The sequence below is a fragment of the Hordeum vulgare genome, chromosome 6H, assembly GCF_904849725.1.
Source record: "Hordeum vulgare subsp. vulgare chromosome 6H, MorexV3_pseudomolecules_assembly, whole genome shotgun sequence".
In the NCBI taxonomy this organism is placed as follows: Eukaryota; Viridiplantae; Streptophyta; class Magnoliopsida; order Poales; family Poaceae; genus Hordeum; species Hordeum vulgare.
In genome coordinates, this window is record NC_058523.1 from 163,841,493 (window position 1) to 163,861,533 (window position 20,041).

At 52.0% G+C, this 20,041-nt stretch overlaps 1 protein-coding gene across 4 annotated transcripts in view; it reads right to left on the reverse strand.

Moving 5' to 3' along the window:
• Positions 1–10,489: 10,489 nt before the first annotated feature.
• LOC123406340 (branched-chain-amino-acid aminotransferase-like protein 1) overlaps positions 10,490–20,041 on the reverse strand; it is a 30,454-nt gene continuing 20,902 nt past the window's right edge. For 3 of the 4 annotated variants that reach the window (XM_045099838.1, XM_045099837.1, XM_045099841.1), the window contains one exon: positions 10,490–10,923. In XM_045099838.1, coding sequence (XP_044955773.1) covers positions 10,795–10,923 — 129 coding nt within the window. In that variant the 3' untranslated portion in view covers positions 10,490–10,794. The remainder of the gene's footprint in view (positions 10,924–20,041) is intronic. The other variant, XM_045099840.1, reaches the window with a different exon arrangement.

The following is a 20,041-nucleotide window of genomic DNA, read 5'->3' on the forward strand; positions in this document are numbered from 1 at the left end:
TCCCTCCGTCCACAAATAAGTGTACATATAGATTTGTACTTAGTCAAACATTTTAAAATTTGACCAACTTCATAAAAAATAGTAGCAACATATATGGCATGAAAATGATATAGTTGGAAACTTCATGTAAAGATAAATCTATTAATACTAATTTGATGTCATAAATGTTTGCACTTTTCTCAATAAAATTAGTCAAAGTTCAACCAGTTTGACTGACAGAAAAGGAAAAAATACACTTATTACCGGACGGAGGGAGTATGTTGCAACAACCGATTCTTAGTGATAGGATTGGAAAATGGGCTTACACACTAATAGAATATGATTTGGTATATGAATCGTTGCCTGTTATGAGAGGTTAAGTTATTGCCGATTTTATTGTTGATCATAGGATTAAAGATGATGAAGGTATTAATTATGTTAGCGTATGCCCATGAAAGATATATTTTGATGGATCAGTTTGTAGGGACGGACAAGGCGTTGGTAATGTTTTGGTTTCACCTAATAATGTTTTTTATGGTACATCGGTCCATTTGGAATATCCTTCCACTAATAACCAAGTTGAATATGAAGCTTTGCTACTTGGTTTACAAACCTTAGTTGATATGGGCGTAAAGGATATAGATGCTTTTGGAGATTCGCTTCTTGTAGTACAACAAATTAAAGGCGAATTTGAGTGTTTTGATGGGTTATTAAATAGTTATTTGGACCGATATTTAGATATAATTAAGTCTCTAGATACGTTCATCATTCATAATATATATAGAGAAGAAAATTCTAGAGCTAATTGTTTAGCACAAAAAGCATCCGGTTATCACATTAGTAAAGGAGTGTTTTTTTATACTAGACAAGCCGATGCATGCTGATGTAGGAGATGAGTCCATAGTGTTGGATGCTTTCTCACATGGTACACTTGATCCTAGGTCAGTTCAACAACCAACAGTGCAATATGGGGCAGATTCGATGCATGAGTTGCAAACGACCGAATTAGGAAATAATTTAGATCCAAGTGATTGAAGAATTCCTCTAGTTAATCATTTAAAGGATCTAAGTCAAATGAGAGATAGGAAAATTTGGCGACAAGCTTTAAAGTGTACTTTGTTTAATGACGAGTTGTATCGCCGAACAATAGATGGGTTATTTTTGAAATGCTTGGATTCTCATCAATCTAAAGTAGCTATTGATGAAGTGCATGAAGGAATATGTGACACACATCAGTCGGCTCACAAAATGCGATGGTTATTAAAAAGAGCGGGTTTTATTGGCCGACTTTGCTAGAGGATTGTTTTTGGTACTATAAAGGTTGTGAGGCATGTAAAAAAATTGGTAATATACAGTTAGCGCCCGCGGCTATGTTGAATCTCATAATTAGGCCATGGCCATTTAGAGGGTGGGGTTTAGATTTTATTGGTGAAATACATTCTTCGTCTTCTAAAAAACATCGCTTCGTCCTAGTAGCAACAGATTGTTTTACTAAATGGACTGAAACGGTTCCTTTGAGAAAAATGACTCATAAGGAAGTTACTAGTTTTGTTTTGGAGCATATTATTCATAGATTCATCATCCCTCAAACTTTGACTACCGATCAAGGTGCTTCTTTTATGTCTCATCAGTTTCGTGAATTTACCGAATCTTTAGGAATTAAATTATAAAATTTGTCGCCTTATTATGCTCAAACTAATGGACAGGCCGAATCTAGCAATAAAACTTTAATTAAGCTTATAAAGAAGAAGATTGAGGAGCATCCGAAAAGATGGCATGAGGCACTTTCGAAAGCTTCATGGGCTCATCAAATATCTAAGCCTGGAGCAACTCAAGTGGCACCGTATGACCTGGTATACGATTCCCTGGTATATGGTCAGGAGGCGGTGTTACCTATAGAAGTTAATTTACATGCTCTTAGAGTGGCCGGACAAAATGATTTGTCGGCTGTAGATTACAATGATTTGATGATGGATAAGATAGATGATATTTTAGAAGGGAGATTGCGAGCCTTGAGAGAAATTGAGAAGGAGAAATTAAGAGTAGCTAAGGCTTATAATAAAAAGGTGAGAGAAAAATCATTTCAGATAGGAGATTTAGCGTGGAAAACGATTTTACCTATTGAAACAAAAGATAAGAAATTCGGCAAACGGTCGCCGAGCTGGAAAGGCCCTTACAAAATTGTAAAGATTGTTCCCAGAAATTCATATTTTGTACAATCTTTGCAGGGAGTGAGGTTACCCAAAGCTCTTAATGGAAAATATTTGAAGAAGTATTGTCATAGCATGTGGCAAGAGGCTTGATGATGCTATGGCCGATATAAATACTGCCGTGAGAAAATTTGGCCGATGTGTTATTTGTACATCGCCCTAAGCAGAAGATTTGGCCGATGTGTTCTTTGAACATCGCCCTAAGAAATCATATGGCCAATAAAATTATCTGACATTGTCTTAAGGTACCGTGATAGTGTTTTTGATAAATACATTTATACCAAAAACAGAGGGACATGTGTTGAATGCATAATTTGGCTGCTAGGTATTATATAGGCCAAATTAACTAAAATGGCTGCTGTATTTGGAATTGTTGTTCGGTTTAAAGTGCGGACTTGATGAGACTGGAGTGCAAATACCATGGCGCCGACAATCACTGTGTTCCCTTGTCAGGCAAGAGTTACCAACCTCGTCTGAGAGAGTTATCCACCTGCGCCTGAAAGAGTTACCCACCCTGCCTCAGAGAGTTATCCACCTGCACCTGAAAGAGTTACCCACCCCGCGTGAGATAGTTACCCACCTGCACGTAAAAGAGTTATCCACCCTGTTCAGAGGGAGTTACCCAGCAGAGTCTCCTGCCTCTTCTTCCTCTCGTCAAAGCAAGAGCAAATGCGTGTGGTGGAGGCGGCCGCGCCAACAAAAATTGCAGGTTTGAATGACAAGTCCTAGGATGGCTCGGTTTGATTCGAGATTGAAGACTTCATGGATGGCAAGCTATACTGGTACATGAGGTGTACAAAAAGTTTCCACGTACAGGGATGTACTAAGATTTCCAAATTTGATTAGACCAATTTGGCAATAGATTAGAAATAATATATTCGGCTTGTATGCCAAGAATGACTTCTGTGTCCTATCCTGTACGTCAAAGATCAGGCTGCTTATATAAACAAGCATATGACCGATTAAGAGAAATAAAATCTAATCATTACACAACAAAAATCAATCTACTTGTTCACGTACTTTTTCTCTATCGTTTACTCTTCACCGTGCCCTAGCAACCCTAGAGCCCGGATTATCTTTACCGTTTTACGCTGAAAAGCGGGCGTACTCCTCTACGAAATCGAGAAATTCTTTGTTGCTTTGCGCGAAAAGCATCCGTAAGTCGTCACGTAAGCACGACAGTTATCGTGGTGTCGCACGGCAAATTTGCGTGGCAACAGAGGGATTTGGGGATGAACTCGAACTAGGGTTTCAATCTAGATCAGGAAAACAGCATATACGAAATGGAGAAGAGTTATCGGAGCTCGGGGCGGCAGTAACTAGGTGAGCGAATGCAGGCCTTTGGATCTGCATAGCTGCACTTGATCTGGTCCGTCAATGGAACCTCAGTCCGTCTTAACTGAATGTGTGCGACAGCTAAGCATGCCTATCATCTCCATGGCCTAGATTCTCTCCAGGCACAACCACATGAGTGGAGGCATTGGAGATATGAGGTGGCAGAGAGGAGAATGTCGTGGCTGGCGGGGAGGCCGGTGAAGCAGCCAGCAATGTTGGCGGCAATGCCGGAGCGGCCAAAGCAAACACCACAATTCGATTCCTTCAGGGCATGTACAATATATAGCGTCAGGATGATTCCTCGTATGTCATGTAGGATCGGATGTCAGAAAAAATAGGTTTGGATAAGGAAGCGGGATCAGGAGGCGGGTGCTTGAAGGGAAAATGTATGGTCCAACGTAAAAAGCTGAAAAAGTTAGAGTAAAAAATAGAGATGCATGTGTATTAGAGTTTTTATTCTTTATTCTTTGATGAGGCACCCTGACGGTAATTTGCATTGAAGAGAAAAAAATCAATATAGATGCTTCAAGCTATTTTTTATCATGGGACATCTGTATTCATATGGCATCATTGTACATGCTCTTGTTCACCAGTTAGCTCTCGCGTCTCTCTCGCGGGCGGCGGCAGGGGAACCCTAGCCTTCACACCACGTCCCTCGCGTCGTTCTGACGGGCGGCGGCGGGGGAACCCTAGCCTCCACCCCGCGCCGGTCTCCTGAAGGTGCCGCCGGGGCCCTTCTCCCCCTCCCGGCGTGCGGCTGTAGCGCGAGATGCGGCGGCGCGGCGGCCAGGCCATGGCGGTTGTGCGAGGAGTTGGCTTCGGGGCGGCGGCGCGGGCATGGATCCATTGCGGATCTGGTTCTACAGGCGCAGTCTCGGCCTCCCATGCTCGGTCGTGTGGGTGGTGGGAAGGTGGTGGGCGTTGGCTGCGGCAGCGGGTCTCACTGGATGCTGGTGGCCATGGTGATGCTCGTCCTCGACCATGATCTACTCCGATCTGCAGCGGATCCGGCCTCTGATGGCTTCTCGCTGTTCTTGGGTAAAGGCCTTGCAGATCCGGTGGCTGGAAGGGTTCCGGGGGAATCCCTTGGCTGGCGCGGTGACCACTCCGAAGGCAGCGCCTTTGGGTGTTGCTCCCCTTGCTGGAGGCTTCAGAGAGGATCCCCTTACTTCCACCCCTCCGAGGAGCTCAGCTGAAAACCTCAGATCCCCTTATTCCAAGCGACGACGACACCGTAGTGGCGTGCTCCTTCCTGAAGGCGTTGCTCGGGGGCTGCTCAAGCGGCGGTGGAGGTGGCGGCGGTTCGGTGTCGGCGCATTTTGGCCAGCTTCACCTTGAAGGTTGCGGCGGCGGCACCGCTCGTCTGGTGGAGCAACTGCGAGTTGCAGTTTGCGTCATCAGGCTCGGGATGCTCCGGAGGAAACTCTAGATCTGGGTCTTCCTGGATCGGACGATGATGGCGTTCTATCGCCTTCCTTCCTGAGAGCATCGTTTTGGATCAAGTGTTGGCTGAAGAGATGGTGGAGCGGTGCTTCATCTCACACATTGATGGCGGCGAATATCGACGACGTGGCGCTGTGGGGACTCGGCGTCTGATTCGTGGAGATGGACTCACACAGGAGGAGGTAGCTGTTTGGCGTCATGATGACGTCGATGGCAGAGTGGCTAAACAAGGTAGAAGCCTCAATATCTGCTCTGAAGATGGACCGGTGAAAGATGACGGCGACAACACACGAGTGCGTCTGACCGGTTTGTGCACCAGACTCGGTATGTGGCTCGGCTGGGGCTTCCAGCTTTTGATGTTAGACTTAGGTGAGTGGTCTGGGTAGGGGCCCGGCTAGCACCCCTACATCATATGGATAGGAATAGCAGCACTTTTTCCAAGATGGTGAATTCAGACATATTGTTGTAATACTTTGTAAGACCCTTGAAAATAGTTAATAAAGTGGCCGTATGCATCTCTCAGATGCAGAGGCCGGGGTTATCTTTTTTTTTTAAAACATTGTCCATGCTCTTACAAGCATGAACCAAACAAAACAGAGATTTGTCAATTGCCTTCATGTTTCCAGCATGATCTATTTCCCTTAACATTTGCGTTACCACTGTTTAATCTGAACACTTCCTTTGTGTTTTCCTTTTTTCCATTTCCCAGCAAGGCTGGGAGCATGGGGTAGTTGGCATATGTTGGTACCATGGATGTGCATGGACTTCACAACATCATCACAGTTGCAGTAAATTGATGGACGGATCAAAGAAAATTAGGCAGCAAACAAACCGCACATAAGATTTATTTTCTGTTCTATTTCCAGGATCAGCCACAACTTCCAAATGACATGAACAGGTTCGGCGCACACACGCACACAATAAATCATGAATCCATAGACCCAACAAGTATTTTTCAAATACTCGCTTTTCTGTTCGGTGTGCCGCTTTCACTGGGTGCTTCTTTGAACAATAGCGACTATTTATTGTTATTACTCTCAACTGGGCCCTGAAAGTTTGTCCATAGATAACAAGTGCCTTCTCCTTTTCAAAAGGAAAAGAAGAATGTCCGCGCAAATGATTATGCCTCCGCGTTCCTGGGTATTGGTACCCCTAACCCTGCTGTCAGGACTTTGTATGCGTTCTGGATTTGTCTTGTGACTGGACCGATTTTCGCATCACCAATTTCACGCCCGTCAATCATCACAACCTGTTGCAAATCAGAATAGTGGCCATGTAATTAGAATCGCAAAATACCTGCAAAACAAACTAGCATGCTCAAACAATGAGTTGAATAACACAGCATGGGGAAATTTTGATCATTTGATCTGTGCATAGATTCATACAAACCGATGCTTGTTGCTTCACAAGAACCGTATATGTTGAATATAACACATGGAAAAAATTGGGTAAACACATGATCGTATTTCATATGTGCATTTGTACAGAACTGGAAACAGGTGGAAGAATGGGTAAATGGCACCCCTTAAGGTACTGTCGATCGTATTACACTCAATATATATGTACAGAGTACAGAGGTTACAACAAGGGCACGAGGCGCCGGGAGTGGCGACGTGCATGAGATCGTGGGATCATGCAGTCGTGCCTGCTAGTGGGGAGAGAGGAGTTTGACTGTCTAACACCCCGCTGCAGTTTGAGCGTCCGGCGGTCGGATGCACAAGCTGGATCGAAACTCCTCGAAGGCCAGTGTTGGGAGTCCCTTGGTAAGAACGTCAGCGAACTGCTGCGTTGTGGGGACGTGGAGAACACGCAGCTCGCCAAGGGCGACCTTATCGCAGACGAAATGTATGTCAAGCTCGATATGTTTAGTCCGACGATGGTGAACTGGGTTGGCAGCCATGTAGACGGATGATATGCTGTCGCAGAAGACCACGCTGGCCTTTGGCAGCGGCACAGCAATCTCGGCTAGGAGTTGACGAAGCCAGCAGCACTCGGCGACTGCATTGGCAACCGCGCGGTACTCAGCTTCGGCACTGGAGCAGGAGACAGTGGCTTGCCGCTTGGAGGACCAGGACACCAGCGAGTCGCCCAAGAACACGGCGTAGCCGGAGGTGGAGCGTCGAGTGTCTGGGCAACCGGCCCAGTCCGCGTTGGAGTACGCGGTCAGGTCAAGCGGGGCGCCGTGGTGCAGGTGAAGACCATGGGTCGTGGTGCCGCGAAGGTAGCGCAATATGCGTGTGGCGAGGGCCATGTGAGGAATCCGCGGATCATGCATCACCAAGCAGCACTGTTGAACGGCGTAGGCGATGTCGGGGCGCGTCATCGTCATGTACTGGAGTGCGCCGACAAGGCTGCGGTACTCAGAGGCGTCCTTAACAGGAGTGCCGTTGGTGGCGGATAGCTTGGAGCGTGTGTCGACGGGCGTGGAAGCAGGCTTGCATGCATGCATGTTGGCGCGGTCGAGCAGCTCCTCCGCATACTTGCGCTGGGAGAGGAAGAAGCCATCCGCCGTGCGCGTGACCTCGATCCCCAGGAAGTAATGGAGGGGACCGAGATCCTTCATCGAGAACTCGGTGAAGAGGAGTCGTTGAAGATGTTGCAAGAGTGTCGACGACGAGGCGGTGAGGACGATATCATCGACATAGAGGAGCAGGTAGGCGGCACCGGCGTCGCTCCGGAGGATGAACAACGACGGATCGGCCCGTGAGCTGACGAAGCCGATGGTGTGGGCGTAAGCCGACAGGGATGTACTAAGATTTCCAAATTTGATTAGACCAATTTGGCAATAGATTAGAAATAATATATTCGGCTTGTATGCCAAGAATGACTTCTGTGTCCTATCCTGTACGTCAAAGATCAGGCTGCTTATATAAACAAGCATATGACCGATTAAGAGAAATAAAATCTAATCATTACACAACAAAAATCAATCTACTTGTTCACGTACTTTTTCTCTATCGTTTACTCTTCACCGTGCCCTAGCAACCCTAGAGCCCGGATTATCTTTACCGTTTTACGCTGAAAAGCGGGCGTACTCCTCTACGAAATCGAGAAATTCTTTGTTGCTTTGCGCGAAAAGCATCCGTAAGTCGTCACGTAAGCACGACAGTTATCGTGGTGTCGCACGGCAAATTTGCGTGGCAACAGAGGGATTTGGGGATGAACTCGAACTAGGGTTTCAATCTAGATCAGGAAAACAGCATATACGAAATGGAGAAGAGTTATCGGAGCTCGGGGCGGCAGTAACTAGGTGAGCGAATGCAGGCCTTTGGATCTGCATAGCTGCACTTGATCTGGTCCGTCAATGGAACCTCAGTCCGTCTTAACTGAATGTGTGCGACAGCTAAGCATGCCTATCATCTCCATGGCCTAGATTCTCTCCAGGCACAACCACATGAGTGGAGGCATTGGAGATATGAGGTGGCAGAGAGGAGAATGTCGTGGCTGGCGGGGAGGCCGGTGAAGCAGCCAGCAATGTTGGCGGCAATGCCGGAGCGGCCAAAGCAAACACCACAATTCGATTCCTTCAGGGCATGTACAATATATAGCGTCAGGATGATTCCTCGTATGTCATGTAGGATCGGATGTCAGAAAAAATAGGTTTGGATAAGGAAGCGGGATCAGGAGGCGGGTGCTTGAAGGGAAAATGTATGGTCCAACGTAAAAAGCTGAAAAAGTTAGAGTAAAAAATAGAGATGCATGTGTATTAGAGTTTTTATTCTTTATTCTTTGATGAGGCACCCTGACGGTAATTTGCATTGAAGAGAAAAAAAATCAATATAGATGCTTCAAGCTATTTTTTATCATGGGACATCTGTATTCATATGGCATCATTGTACATGCTCTTGTTCACCAGTTAGCTCTCGCGTCTCTCTCGCGGGCGGCGGCAGGGGAACCCTAGCCTTCACACCACGTCCCTCGCGTCGTTCTGACGGGCGGCGGCGGGGGAACCCTAGCCTCCACCCCGCGCCGGTCTCCTGAAGGTGCCGCCGGGGCCCTTCTCCCCCTCCCGGCGTGCGGCTGTAGCGCGAGATGCGGCGGCGCGGCGGCCAGGCCATGGCGGTTGTGCGAGGAGTTGGCTTCGGGGCGGCGGCGCGGGCATGGATCCATTGCGGATCTGGTTCTACAGGCGCAGTCTCGGCCTCCCATGCTCGGTCGTGTGGGTGGTGGGAAGGTGGTGGGCGTTGGCTGCGGCAGCGGGTCTCACTGGATGCTGGTGGCCATGGTGATGCTCGTCCTCGACCATGATCTACTCCGATCTGCAGCGGATCCGGCCTCTGATGGCTTCTCGCTGTTCTTGGGTAAAGGCCTTGCAGATCCGGTGGCTGGAAGGGTTCCGGGGGAATCCCTTGGCTGGCGCGGTGACCACTCCGAAGGCAGCGCCTTTGGGTGTTGCTCCCCTTGCTGGAGGCTTCAGAGAGGATCCCCTTACTTCCACCCCTCCGAGGAGCTCAGCTGAAAACCTCAGATCCCCTTATTCCAAGCGACGACGACACCGTAGTGGCGTGCTCCTTCCTGAAGGCGTTGCTCGGGGGCTGCTCAAGCGGCGGTGGAGGTGGCGGCGGTTCGGTGTCGGCGCATTTTGGCCAGCTTCACCTTGAAGGTTGCGGCGGCGGCACCGCTCGTCTGGTGGAGCAACTGCGAGTTGCAGTTTGCGTCATCAGGCTCGGGATGCTCCGGAGGAAACTCTAGATCTGGGTCTTCCTGGATCGGACGATGATGGCGTTCTATCGCCTTCCTTCCTGAGAGCATCGTTTTGGATCAAGTGTTGGCTGAAGAGATGGTGGAGCGGTGCTTCATCTCACACATTGATGGCGGCGAATATCGACGACGTGGCGCTGTGGGGACTCGGCGTCTGATTCGTGGAGATGGACTCACACAGGAGGAGGTAGCTGTTTGGCGTCATGATGACGTCGATGGCAGAGTGGCTAAACAAGGTAGAAGCCTCAATATCTGCTCTGAAGATGGACCGGTGAAAGATGACGGCGACAACACACGAGTGCGTCTGACCGGTTTGTGCACCAGACTCGGTATGTGGCTCGGCTGGGGCTTCCAGCTTTTGATGTTAGACTTAGGTGAGTGGTCTGGGTAGGGGCCCGGCTAGCACCCCTACATCATATGGATAGGAATAGCAGCACTTTTTCCCAAGATGGTGAATTCAGACATATTGTTGTAATACTTTGTAAGACCCTTGAAAATAGTTAATAAAGTGGCCGTATGCATCTCTCAGATGCAGAGGCCGGGGTTATCTTCTTTTTTTAAAACATTGTCCATGCTCTTACAAGCATGAACCAAACAAAACAGAGATTTGTCAATTGCCTTCATGTTTCCAGCATGATCTATTTCCCTTAACATTTGCGTTACCACTGTTTAATCTGAACACTTCCTTTGTGTTTTCCTTTTTTCCATTTCCCAGCAAGGCTGGGAGCATGGGGTAGTTGGCATATGTTGGTACCATGGATGTGCATGGACTTCACAACATCATCACAGTTGCAGTAAATTGATGGACGGATCAAAGAAAATTAGGCAGCAAACAAACCGCACATAAGATTTATTTTCTGTTCTATTTCCAGGATCAGCCACAACTTCCAAATGACATGAACAGGTTCGGCGCACACACGCACACAATAAATCATGAATCCATAGACCCAACAAGTATTTTTCAAATACTCGCTTTTCTGTTCGGTGTGCCGCTTTCACTGGGTGCTTCTTTGAACAATAGCGACTATTTATTGTTATTACTCTCAACTGGGCCCTGAAAGTTTGTCCATAGATAACAAGTGCCTTCTCCTTTTCAAAAGGAAAAGAAGAATGTCCGCGCAAATGATTATGCCTCCGCGTTCCTGGGTATTGGTACCCCTAACCCTGCTGTCAGGACTTTGTATGCGTTCTGGATTTGTCTTGTGACTGGACCGATTTTCGCATCACCAATTTCACGCCCGTCAATCATCACAACCTGTTGCAAATCAGAATAGTGGCCATGTAATTAGAATCGCAAAATACCTGCAAAACAAACTAGCATGCTCAAACAATGAGTTGAATAACACAGCATGGGGAAATTTTGATCATTTGATCTGTGCATAGATTCATACAAACCGATGCTTGTTGCTTCACAAGAACCGTATATGTTGAATATAACACATGGAAAAAATTGGGTAAACACATGATCGTATTTCATATGTGCATTTGTACAGAACTGGAAACAGGTGGAAGAATGGGTAAATGGCACCCCTTAAGGTACTGTCGATCGTATTACACTCAATATATATGTACAGAGTACAGAGGTTACAACAAGGGCACGAGGCGCCGGGAGTGGCGACGTGCATGAGATCGTGGGATCATGCAGTCGTGCCTGCTAGTGGGGAGAGAGGAGTTTGACTGTCTAACACCCCGCTGCAGTTTGAGCGTCCGGCGGTCGGATGCACAAGCTGGATCGAAACTCCTCGAAGGCCAGTGTTGGGAGTCCCTTGGTAAGAACGTCAGCGAACTGCTGCGTTGTGGGGACGTGGAGAACACGCAGCTCGCCAAGGGCGACCTTATCGCAGACGAAATGTATGTCAAGCTCGATATGTTTAGTCCGACGATGGTGAACTGGGTTGGCAGCCATGTAGACGGATGATATGCTGTCGCAGAAGACCACGCTGGCCTTTGGCAGCGGCACAGCAATCTCGGCTAGGAGTTGACGAAGCCAGCAGCACTCGGCGACTGCATTGGCAACCGCGCGGTACTCAGCTTCGGCACTGGAGCAGGAGACAGTGGCTTGCCGCTTGGAGGACCAGGACACCAGCGAGTCGCCCAAGAACACGGTGTAGCCGGAGGTGGAGCGTCGAGTGTCTGGGCAACCGGCCCAGTCCGCGTTGGAGTACGCGGTCAGGTCAAGCGGGGCGCCGTGGTGCAGGTGAAGACCATGGGTCGTGGTGCCGCGAAGGTAGCGCAATATGCGTGTGGCGAGGGCCATGTGAGGAATCCGCGGATCATGCATCACCAAGCAGCACTGTTGAACGGCGTAGGCGATGTCGGGGCGCGTCATCGTCATGTACTGGAGTGCGCCGACAAGGCTGCGGTACTCAGAGGCGTCCTTAACAGGAGTGCCGTTGGTGGCGGATAGCTTGGAGCGTGTGTCGACGGGCGTGGAAGCAGGCTTGCATGCATGCATGTTGGCGCGGTCGAGCAGCTCCTCCGCATACTTGCGCTGGGAGAGGAAGAAGCCATCCGCCGTGCGCGTGACCTCGATCCCCAGGAAGTAATGGAGGGGACCGAGATCCTTCATCGAGAACTCGGTGAAGAGGAGTCGTTGAAGATGTTGCAAGAGTGTCGACGACGAGGCGGTGAGGACGATATCATCGACATAGAGGAGCAGGTAGGCGGCACCGGCGTCGCTCCGGAGGATGAACAACGACGGATCGGCCCGTGAGCTGACGAAGCCGATGGTGTGGGCGTAAGCGGCGAACCGAGCAAACCAGGCGCGCGGTGCTTGTTTGAGGCTGTAGAGTGATTTATCAAGGAGGCACACATGATCAGGGCGCGCCTCGTCGACAAATCCCGCGGGCTGTTGGCAATACACTTGCTCGGAGAGACGGGTGTGGAGGAATGCATTGTTGACGTCCATCTGGTGAACTGGCCACTAGTGGGAGGCAGCGATGGTGAGCACAACCCGGATCGTGGCAGCCTTGACGACGGGCGAGAAGGTCTCGTCGAAGTCAACACCAGGGCGTTGAGAGAAGCCGCGGACGACCCATCTTGCCTTGTACCGTTCAAGTGAGTCATCAGCCTTCAGCTTGTGGCGGAAGACCCATTTGCCGGTGACGATGTTGGCCTCGCGGGGACAAGGCACGAGGCGCCAGGTCTTGTTCTCCATGAGGGCCCTGTACTCCACCTGCATAGCAGCCAACCAACAGGGATCCCGTAATGCGGCACGCACACTTTTGGGAATGGAGGAGATGGCAGCGGCGACTGTGGTAGTAAGGTTCTGTTGGTATTTTGGGTTGGGGAAGAACTTGCCAGCTTGGGCACGGGTGAGCATGTTGTGAGTGGGTGCGGGAGGATTAGGGCGACGTGAAGGGAGTGGAGGCTGCTGCGGCAGCGGGGATGAAGTGGACGGTGTGTCAGGAACGACTGCCGAGGGGTTGGTAGCTGCCATGGCATCGATATTAGGTGGGGTGGTAGTGGGTAGTGGTGTTTTCGGCTGTGGGCTAGCAACCACGACAGATTGCTGGACCGCCATGGTGGGATGACGGGGAAGCGGCGAGCGAGGCTGGCGGGGCATGCATGCATGGAAGGGGTGCTCGTCGGTGTCAAGCGTCGATGGTGCAGCCATGGTGGGTGGAGCGGTGTGGAAGGGAAAGCTGGACTCATCGAAAACGACGTGGCGTGAGATGATCACGCGTCCGGTTGCGCGGTTTAAGCAGCGGTAGCCCTTGTGATCGGAGGAGTATCCGAGGAGGACACATGGGGCGGAGCGTGGAGCGAGTTTATGCCGTGTCGAGGTCGTGAGGTTGGGGTAGCAGAGGCACCCGAAGATACGAAGCGACGAGTAGTCCGGGTACGTGCCGTAGAGAAGGAAGAAGGGTGTGTAGTTGTGGCGTGGATAGCACGGTCTTCTGTTGAGAAGAAACGTGGCCGTTTGAAGGGCTTCAGCCCTGTACTCATATGGCATGTGGGCGTGAACTAGCAGGGAGCGGGTGATGTCGTTGAGGGTGCGGAGCGCGCGCTCGGCGCGACCATTCTGAGGCGATGTGTACGGGCATGACAGACGCAAAACAGTGCCTAAAGAAGAGAGAAGCTCGCGGGCAGCTGAGTTGTCGAACTCCCGCCGTTGTCCGTTTGTATCGTAAGAACAGGCAGGTTAAAGTGCATGCGGGCGAAGTGAAGAAAGTTGCGAAGGGTTGGAAACACATCAGATTTGTGACGGAGGGGGAAAGTCCAAGCGAAGTGACTATAATCATCAAGCACAAGCAGATAATATTGACAGCCAGAAACGCTTAATTCAGGAGAAGTCCATACATCACAATGCACAAGTTGGAAAGGAAAATACGAAACATGATCTGATAAAGCAAATGGGAGCCTAGTGCTCTTTCCTAATTGACAGGCATGACAGACAGTAGATGAGCCGCTGGTGTGGTCGATGGCTGACTGACGAAGGGTGTGACGGGGAGCATCATCGCCAAGATGACCTAGACACTGATGCCAAATGCCACGGGACACGGCGGTGAATGCATGGTGCGCGCGCAAGGAGGACGATGTGGACATGGGATAAAGCTCATCGTCGGTGGAGTTACAGTGGAGGATCGCCTTCTTCGTGCTTCGTTCCTTTACAGAAAAGCCAAGTTCATCAAATTCGACATTAAGAGGATTATCACGGGCAAGCTTTTTAACAGAGAGGAGATTGCGAACTAGGTGGGGGGAAACGAGGACATCGTTGAGAACGATGGGGTTGGCGGTGGTGGGTATGTGTTGCTGGCCGATGTGCGTGACCGCAAGGGAGGAGCCGTCGCCGACCACTATGCGTGAGGAAGTATAGGGGGTAGAGGAGGAGAGCATACCAGACGACGACGCCATGTGAGATGTGGCGCCCGTGTCGAGGTACCAGTCGGCAGGAGGAGGCGCCGGCTGCTGCTGCTGCATCGTCATGGTGTTGAGCGCGTGGACGAGCGCATTTTGGTCCCAAGTTGGAGTAGAAGGACCAGGTCCACCACCAGGCGTGACGTCGTGCAGGGGGTGGGAAGGCATGACACCAGGTTGCCAGAAGACGGGAGGCGCTATGGGAGGCACATCGGGGATGGTGGGGTGGTGAGTGGCCGTGCCAGCGAACGGGGCCCCGCCGCCTGGTCGGGGACCGAGGATGCCGGCACCGGGCGCGTGGGGGCGCCATGGCATGGGCCAGGCATGGACCATGCCGGTCCAAGGGGCAGCTGAGGGTGTAGGAGGACGCGCCTGATGGTTGCCCCCGCGGGAGTTTGTGTTGCCGCGTTTGCCCCTCGAACGGCCACCGTCGCCCCCGCCGGAGTTGCTGTTGGAGACGCCCTACCCGCCGCTGTCGGCGTTGGTGTTGGTGGGGACGCGAGTGGCATGCAGAGCGGTCTCGGTGGTGTTGTCCGCAGCAAGGCGACTCTCCTCGAGGAGAAGAAACGCCCGGCAACGGAGGAGTGTTGGGAACGGAGTCTGCATCTTGAGGATCGGGACAGCATAGCGGAAACGGGGGTGCAGGCCACGAAACATATTCAGAACCTGATCCCGATCAGTGACGGCGGCGCGGAGCTCGGCGAGGCGGTTGGCGCAGTCCTTGAGGCGTGCGAAGTACGAGAGGACGGACGCCGAGCCTTGATCGATGCGACGGAACTCGGTGGAGAGGAACACCACTTGGTGCTCGGCGTTCTCCAGGAAGAGGTTGCAGATGGCGTCCCAAACGGTGGCGGCAGAGGCGCCGCGCTGATGAATGAGCCCAAAGACCTCCGGGGTGATGCGGTTGTAGAGCCACGAGACGATGTGGGCATCGTCCTGGCTCCAGAGCGGATCATGGAGGCGCGCCGCCCCGGAGATGTGGGCGAGGACATCATGCTTCTAGAAGGTGACCTCGAAGAGGGTGCGCCAATGGGAGAAGTTGGGCGGGTTGAGAGACAACACAATGGGGACGTGGTGGTTGATGAAGACACTCACCAGAGGGGAGGGGTTGGGAGCCGCCGTGGAGGAAGAGGTGGGGGCTTGGGTGGGCGGCGGAGTCGCTGGAGAGCCGCTGGTGGCAGAGGTAGGGCGAGCAGGGGGAGGAGGGGGTGGTGGAGGAGGTGGGGGCGACGCCATAGCAGGTGCGTCGCGAGGTAGGAGCAGCGGAAGGGCGGGCTAGCTACAGGAGATGAGATAGCCCAGCCTCTGATACCATGTAAACAGGTGGAAGAATGGGTAAATGGAACCCCTTAAGGTACTGCCGATCGTATTACATTCAATATATATGTACAGAGTACAGAGGTTACAACAAGGGCGCGAGGCGCCGGGAGTGGCGACGTGCATGAGATCGTGGGATCATGCAGTCGTGCCTGCTAGTGGGGAGAGAGGAGTTTGACTGTCTAACAAGAACAATATTTTTGCACATGCAGATAAGCTAACATGCCTACACCTATCAACCATTGACATTTTTAGAGCATCTCCAACAGCGGCGCTAAAAAACACGCGCGGTAAACTGAGTTTTTAGCGCGCGCTCCAGCGGACGCGGGAAATTAGCACGCGCGGCAAACGATTGCGCGCGGGGGGGAGAAAGCGGGCGGTTGCGCGCTAGATTTGGCGCACCGCTTCGGGCGCGCTTATAAATTGCGGCGCTCGCCACGCGGCTGCCCATCGCTCTCCTCGTCGCTCCCTTTACGACACGCGCTGTGTCGCTTCCTCGCCGCTCCCTCTGCCGCGCCGCCACCGAAGCGCCCCAGCGAGCCACCATGCCGCCGTGGATCTTCGGGCTACACAGGCGTCCGCGCGCACCCCTCCGGCGTCTAGTACGCCGAGATCCGGTCCGGCGACGTCCGCCTCGGCCTCGGCACGTTCGAGACCACGCACGAGGCCGCCCGCGCGTACGACGCGGCGGCGTGGCGCCTAGGGAGGCCTCACGTGCAGATGTACTTCCACGACGTCTACACGCGCGAGCAGGCGCATGCTGTCGCCCCTCCGCCTCGTCTGATAACAGACCAGGACCGTGAGGACCACCGTTGGCGGCAGCGCCGCCTCCTCATCGCCGAGGAGGGAGTGGCGCCGGCGCCACTCGGAGGATGTCGCCGCCGAGAACGCCTTCTGGGCAGAGAGGACGGCAAGGCGCCGCGAGGAGCGGGATGACAGGCGTCGGCGCAAGACACTGGCCATATCGCAGTGCGAGGTCGTCAACAACGACGGCGGGAAGTCGTTCTTTGGGAGTGACGACGAACGTTGGGATGATATTTGGCTCGATACCTCAGACACCGAGAATGATGAGGAGGAGGAGGACGACTCCGAGTAGGTTCTAGTAGTTGCACCGTACTTTTTATCTAGTAGGTTCTAGTAGTTTTCATTGTTTTATCTATGTATTATGACAAATATCTATGTATCGTTTTATCTATCTATCTATGAAATATCTATGTATTTTTTATCTAGCAACTGCATTTCAGCGCGCCTGCTGAAGCTAAGCACGCGTTGTGCATTTCACAGCGGCCGCTGGAGCCAGCATTGGTCACCGCGCCAAAACAGGCGAACTGCGCGCTGCAAATTCATTTTTAACGCGCCGCGCGTTGGACGGCTGTTGGAGATGCTCTTAACAACCAAAAAGGGTTCATATGATCTGGCCATAGAAGTTGCATTGAAATGTTGCCCAATCTGTACTCAAATTTCCAAAATTAAATAAACCACTGGGGTATTGGCCTGAGCAACAAATGCCATTTATTTAGTGCTTACCAACAAATGCTGCATCTCTCTACAAGCACAACTATTGCCTTACAAGCAACAAATGCATTGCCTCACATGATGCTCATCAGCAACGCATGCTGTGAGGCTACATCCTTACACGCACTCCTCGTATACACACATGCATGATACTCGTACATATGTGCTACATCCTGACACAAAGGCTTGGCACTACTACATCTTGGATGGAAAGTACATTTGGTGTCCGGGGTTCAGGGTTCTCCTTTTTTTCCAGCTTAAAAACATTTTCTACACCTCAAAAAATCTGAAAAAAAGTATACACAAACATATATGTGTAGTGTCTGTTTGTACATACAATATTTTCATGAACATATATGTTCATATGTGATGTACACAAAAAGGACAAATACATAGATTGAAATGGGCTTTTTCTTTGTTGTATTTGGGCCAGATTTTGTCTTCTTGTGTAACTTGCAAATAATTGTACCGTTTAATCAAAATATACATATACTTAGATAACATGTATACGTATTGGTAGAAAAAATGAATTTGTCTGAAACTTTTAAATATATATTTTAAAAGAACTTCCTGGAGCCCGTCCTATAAAACGCCCAACTCCATCTTGGCTTGCTACTTAGATTCACTCCATATGGGGTGTCCCTCCTTCGAGCATCTCCAGCCGCGCCCCCAACCGGCCCCTTTTTTGTCGCCGGCGCTAAAAAAAACGGCTCAGTCGCGCCCCAGGAGCCCCTTTTCGCTGGTGAGGGCCGAAATTGGTCCCGACGGTCCTAGACCGAACCCGGGGCGCGGGGACGCGAAACGGATGTGGACCCGCCGAGTCAGCGACTAGGCGCGTTCATCGTCCTCATCGTCTCGTTTCCCGTGGGAATCAATGCGAAGGCTGCGCCGCCGATCAGCCTTCCATTGATTCTTCACGGGCGGCGCAGTGAAGGCGCGGCAACGCGGGTTTCGGCAACGCACGTCCCGTCCACTCCTGCCACGCGTTCACACGGCGCCGCCCGCCCGCGGCTATATAAGTTGCCCCTACCCTCGTCGGTGGCCTCACACCTCTGCCGCCAGACTCCTCGCCGTCGATGCCCTCTCCTCTTTGGCCCCTTTGTCAGCGGCGCCTTCTCTCCCTCTCTCCAATGGCCGAGCGCTACCCCGGCGGCGGAGCCGCGGCCAACGGCTTCGGCAGCTGCCACCCGCACAAGTCCGAGGCCTGCCTCCTCTACGAGGCGGACTACCCGGCGCCACCGGACATGCGGGTGGTGGGCTCGTGGAGGCTGAGCGCCAGCGGCGTCCCGGTGCCACCGCCGCCCTCTGAAGCTGACCGGCGCGCGGACATCGCGCGCATCCAGTCAACGCTACCGGAGAGCTCGCGGAACCTGCCGAGGTACGCCCCCGACAGCAACATGCCGTGGACGGCGTACTTCGAGCGCCGTCACGCCGACCAGCTCGCCGCCACCAACGAAGTCGACCCCCGCAGCCGCTTCAACTCCGAGGGGCGCCGCCTATGGTGGGGCTTCCCTGGCCGCACGTTGGAGGCCGTCCTCGAGGCTCGAGCACATCGAGGGCGGCAACTCGCCGTGGTACGAGTACCCGCCGTCGCGACAGTTCTTGGACGCCGAGGCGGATGGAGACAGGGTCTTCCTCCTCGTCTGGCTCCCACTCCCGCTCCTCCGGGTTGCCGACGCTCCTTCCCGTCAAACCGGAGCGGCAGGAGACGCCGCTAAAGCGAGGCACACGCAGCGGCGGCGGCGTCATCAACGAGCGCGGCGCCTCCTCCCGCCTCGTCAAGCCGAAGACAGAGCCGGCGCTCCTCCCCGTCAAGCAGGAGCACCTGGCCATGGCTGCCGACGACAAGACCGCCCTCAAATGGGCGCGAGACGACTACGTCCGGGAGGAGATGGAGCGCCAGCGCCGCACCCTTGAGGAGATCGCGGCCCGGCGCCGCGGCCGCGAGGAGGACGACGTCGTCATCCTCGACGACAACGACGAGGAGGCGCCCGAGCCTTCCAACCCCATTCGCCACGGCGACCCAGGGCAGGGGTGCAGCAAGGACGGCAGCGGAGCGTAGGACGACGGCGGCGACTACACCAACTTCTACAAGCTTCTCGGCATGTAGAAGGCGGCGGGCGACGGCGTTCAATTTCTTTTTAGTTTATGTTTTTATTTCAATTTTGTACAAATATCAATGTAAACTATGAATTTCCTTCAAATTTGAGTCGTTTTTGGCCGAATTTAGGCCGAGTTTGTTTAAAAAAAAGGGTTGGGGGTGACCTTTGGGGGGGCGACTGGGAACCCGAGCCCCCCACGCCGATTTTTTCGCCGGCGCGCCCCCAGGTGGCGCTATTTCATGCCTCTGGGGGGGCGAACGGCTGGAGATGCTCTTATATAGAGGTTTATACAGCGTTGCTAGACACCACCATGCTACAGTACCCAACTGGACACTACTCATGCCCTAGCTAGCTTCCTTCCATATTAAGCATACGACCATAGAAACTCAAACTTTGCTATTACTACTACTTGCTGCAGCTCTTTCTTACTCATTTAGGCAACTAGCAGTCAATTTTCTTTTTGACTACGCTCACTGCCATGCTAGACATGTCTTGCACCTTCTTGTCCAAGTCATAACAAGATTAACTCCAACATGGGGGCAGTACTTAAATGGATAGAAAAAACGTGACCATATAGTG